We start from the raw sequence: 4,712 nt of genomic DNA, 5'->3' as shown, positions 1-4,712 counted from the left end.
GGAACTTCCACCATACCCCTGGTTACTCAACCACCGCTCCCTGCAACAGCGATCACATTCTACCTCTGGGGTATGTGCCAAACTACAGTTTCCTTGTCGCCCCTGGTACCTCCAATGTGTGACCTTCTGCCGCACCGGTTAGGACCACCCCTCTCATCATGTCTGACGCACCAGCGTATACAATCCCCCCACCAAATCTTGTGATGAGGCCAAACATCGAGCCACTATCTCATGCTTATGATGACCAATACTACTCTTCATACATGGCTTTTAAGGGTTCAGATCCACATAATCAGACCCTATAGTATGAGTTACCTGCAGAAAATGAAAAGGCTGTAAAGACAGGAGAGCCAGATGAGATGGTCAGGAAAATGAAAAGTCTTGAGCAGAACATAAAGAACATCCAAGGACTAAGTGGTCACAAATGTGTCACATTCAGTGATCTGTGCATGTTTCCTCACATCCATTTACCCCCAGGGTTCAAGACACCAAAATTTCAGAAATATGATGGACACAACGACCCTATCGCCCACTTGAAAAGGTATTGCAACCAGCTGAGGGGTGGAAGAGGAAAAGAAGAGTTGCTGATGCCTTATTTTGGGGAGAGTCTGGTAGGGGCAGCCTCTGAATGGTTCATTTACCAAGATATCTCTCACTGGCATGTTTGGGACGATATGGCCCAGACCTTCATCAAACAATTTCAGTACAACATTGATATTGTGCCAGATTGCAATTCCTTGTCCAGTATGAAGAAAAAGCTGGCTGAAAGCTTCAGGGAGTATGTCGTTAGGTGGAGAGAGCAAGCATCTAGAGTTAAACCACCCATGGATGAACATGAGTTAATAACTGTCTTCCTTCAGGATCAGGATCCTGATTATTTTCAAAATATGATGGCTGCAATGGGTAGACCTTTTGCTGATGCAATCAAGATAGGAGAAATGGTCGGGAATGGCCTCAATACTGGTCGAATTATAAGTCAAGCGGCTCTCAAAGAAGCCACCAAGGAAATCTATAATAGGCCGAATAGCCTTGATAACCAAAAGAAGAAAGATGAGGAGGCCATGATGGCATCACAGGCAAAAAGAGGCCAACAAGGAGCACCTCAACCCCCGGATCCGCAATACTCAGTTGCTCCACAGTATGCAACTCAGTCTTATGCCAAGCCACCCAATTGCCAACATATGTGGGCCCCAACTTTAACATACCTTCTTCAAAAACATTAGAACTCTCATTCACTCTACAACGCTCGTCCAAAACAAGAGTATGAAAGGTAACATAAGCGAAGGGACAATTTCACGCCAATCATAGAATCCTACACAAGTTTGTTTGAAAGGTTGAAACATTGCGGCATGATAGAGCCGCTTTAAGGGTATGTTCCTGATCCATATGCAAAAGGTTTTAACCCTGCTGTATGGTACATGTACCATTCTAATGTCCAGGGACATAGCATTGAGGATTGTCAGGCTTTGAAAAAGGAAATAGAAATAATGATTCAAGAAGGAATGATCGTGGTCCAAGATAATGGCACCCTAAACGTCATAACCAAGCACGCATTATTCGAATGATTTACAATGATGAAAATATAGGGATGGTTTGGTGAAAAATGTCAAGAACTTGTCCACTGAATGCAAGGCGATCAAAATTGTTGAAGATCCTATTTGATGCTGATGTGCAAATTCGTAGCTAAGATGTTGAGCTTGATAATTGGAAAGTCACTCCCTTCCTTGCCGGGAAAAGAGTCTTGGTAACTTATTTTGTCATAATTTTTATCATCCAGATTATTTCGAGGTTGTGAGCAAGATGTTGTTTGTTTGTCCTGTCATCAAGCCTCTCCATCCTTTAATCAATGAAATTTAACTTTTTTCTTTGTGTCATTTAATCCATTGTGTTTAGTTCTTCTTGCATATATAGTTCTTTTCACGCCAATTTTAGTAACATGACATGCATGCAGAGTTTTTGGCTAGATTTTAGAAAGCTTGTCCAGTCTTTAATTGAATCGAGGAAAAACACTTGGAGGATAAATAAGAGGTTGAAGAACTTTGATGATAAGCCTGTCATATGGAACCAAAATAGTCATATCCGTAGAGGTTAAAGATGTTTATCTCAAACCTATCATGAATACTGGCTTAAGGATAATTGAAAGTTTTGTTGTGATAATAGATGAAAGGCTTTTTGCCATGGCTTGCATAATCTGATCACATTAAGGAAGATGACCCAAATTCCCAAAGAAGGTGCTTTCCAGGGAATCTAAAATGATTAGTTGGTACTGAAGTGCACCCTTCTACATCAGGACAAGGATCAAGAAAAGGTGGCTCCAAATTGTCAAAAGGCATTTGTTGCAAACAAGATATTGACTACGGAACTATACAACTGATAAAACCAAGAAGAGAGTCATGTCCATCAATGCCGAACCTGAGAAGAGATAGAACGTTGGCATTCCTGAGGTTGGGAGGCCCTTTTTTCTGCTACCCAAATACTTTATACCCTTCGTTACCCCTTTTGTGCCTGTTTTATTTTTCTTTCACCCCTCTTATTTGGAATCAAGTATAGAGTCAAAAAAAATCGAAGATCCATGCTACTAGAAAATAGGAGTTGGGGTAATTTGTTATATAAACAAAAGAAAAGAAAAGGAAAGAAATAAAAATGAAAAGAAAAACAACAAAGGAATCTTTCGTGTTAGTTTGAACTACGTTTGACTTGATTCCTTTAAAGGATACGTAGGCAGCTCTACACTAGGGTTCAGTCTAAACAAATCAAAAATAAAAATTCCCAATTATCTGAAACTGGGGCAAGAAAATTTTTATTTTTTATTTTTATTTTTATGAAGAGTCGATTACAAAAGTTGTAAATATATAACCCTATCATCTGGAGTCTATTTTGAGCCTTAATGTGACCCTTTCTTTCTAACCCCCTCCAAAAGCCTTCCAAATAAAAACCTTCCAAATAGTCTTAAGAATGCCAAGGAAAACACGCAGTAAGCAACAGTTGTCACACAACGTAGAACAATGTCAAGTTGCTCGCACAAAAAGTCAAAAAAAAAGAAGAGATAATGAATGGAAATGAGAGAGTCTTATTGGTGAAAACCATCATGGGCACTATAAGGCAATGATAAGTAGAGATAAATAAATGAGAGAGGCCGGTTGGTAAAAACCTTGCAGGGCACCACTGGTCGAAGGTGAGCTATGATTTAATGCAAATGATTGGCACAAAGAGGCCAACTTCAAAGACGAAAAGGAACAACAAGAAGAAAGGGTAGATTGGTTGGATAGATTCGGCCGCTCAGTCCAAAATGAATATCATGATCATTAAAGTTGGCTACCATATTCAAATGAGCCCTTTTTTTCTTTCTCTCCCCGTAAAATGGCATTTTCTGTTAAATACTATTCCTTATCACTTTTACATCGCGCCATTTTATCCATTTGCATTTTTATTTTTTGAGTCAGTCTTTGTTAAAACAACCAAGAAATGATTTCAACATCTGTTACCAGCTTTCCAATTGTACAAAACGAGTTCTATCCTGGCACATCGAAGAGGACGTACCCAGGAAGCAACATGCACAATAAGCTTGTTGAAGCTAAACGAGATCTGAGGGTTCATCCCAACGGAAGTTCCAAAAGTTTGCTGGTCTATTTGTTTAGAAACCAATAAAGAAAGGGCCATAAAATTGGTCATTGTTTCCTAGAAGTGCAAAATAAAGGATGTAGGGCATATGCGGCATTGACAAAGGCACGAATCCAACTGTGATTTTCTCTAATAAGCTGAACAAAGTGTTTCGAAGAAATCAAAAAGATCGCGAAACAAGACTTGCTTCATGGGCAAAGCTGATAGCACCACATACACAAACTAATATCGGGTGCAAAAAAAAATCAAGTTTGATTTTTAAAACGAAAAACTGCCAAAGTGAAGATTTGCTTTATAGAAAAGGTTCAACAGCACCTTAGACATCCGGTTATGAAACAGCTGGAGGCGATAGATAAAAAGCTGAAGTTTCCAGAACACGGTACAGAGCCTCCTAGTCATTGGGTACCATTACTTGCAAATCAGTTCTCTAACAACGAGGTGGTCGCGGATTCAAACTGCTCAGGGCATGTAAGGCCACAAACCGACCACCATTGTTAAACTCACAAATCTTTTTTTGTTTGAAGCATGAAACAAAACAGTGTAGAATTGAAGTTCTCTTAGGACGAATGTCACCAAAGGTAAGTTCTTCAAACTCTCTGCTTTTTCTTACTAGATTTGCCTATAATCACATAATCAGCCACTACATTTTCCAGGATAAGGTACATCAGACCTTAGTTGAGGTCCCACTTTGATATAGGGCACACCACTCCCTAATCGCATGTTTAGTATAGGGTACACGAATCCCTAGCTGTATTTTCCAACATAAGGTACAACAATCTTTAGTGAGGTTCTATTCCATGCAAGATATCCTATCCCCTGGTTACTTTCTTTCTCGGTGATACAGGGCACCAACCCCTGGTTACATTCCCTCCAAGCCCTTCAACCTCACTCGTAGGAGACGCACTTCCTAGTTTGAAATATTCCATTAGGAGATGCACTTCCTAATATGAACCGCCAGTCCCAGGAGACGCACTTCCTAGTCCAAGTCTTTTGACCTCATTCATAGGAGACGCAATTCCTATTTTGAGCCATTCCATTAGGAGACGCACTTCCTAATCTGAACCATCAATCCTAGGAGACACACTTCCTAG

General features: G+C 40.0%; 1 protein-coding gene across 1 annotated transcript; it reads left to right on the top strand.

Moving 5' to 3' along the window:
• Window positions 1-359: 359 nt before the first annotated feature.
• LOC138887164 (uncharacterized) lies at window positions 360-1,223 on the top strand. Its single transcript, XM_070168880.1, has one exon. The coding sequence runs from the start codon at window positions 360-362 to the stop codon at window positions 1,221-1,223; it is 864 nt and encodes a 287-aa protein (XP_070024981.1).
• The last annotated feature ends 3,489 nt before the right edge of the window (window positions 1,224-4,712 follow it).

The sequence above is a fragment of the Nicotiana sylvestris genome, chromosome 3, assembly GCF_000393655.2.
Source record: "Nicotiana sylvestris chromosome 3, ASM39365v2, whole genome shotgun sequence".
NCBI classification, from domain to species: Eukaryota; Viridiplantae; Streptophyta; class Magnoliopsida; order Solanales; family Solanaceae; genus Nicotiana; species Nicotiana sylvestris.
This window is presented reverse-complemented; position numbering and strand designations above follow the sequence as displayed.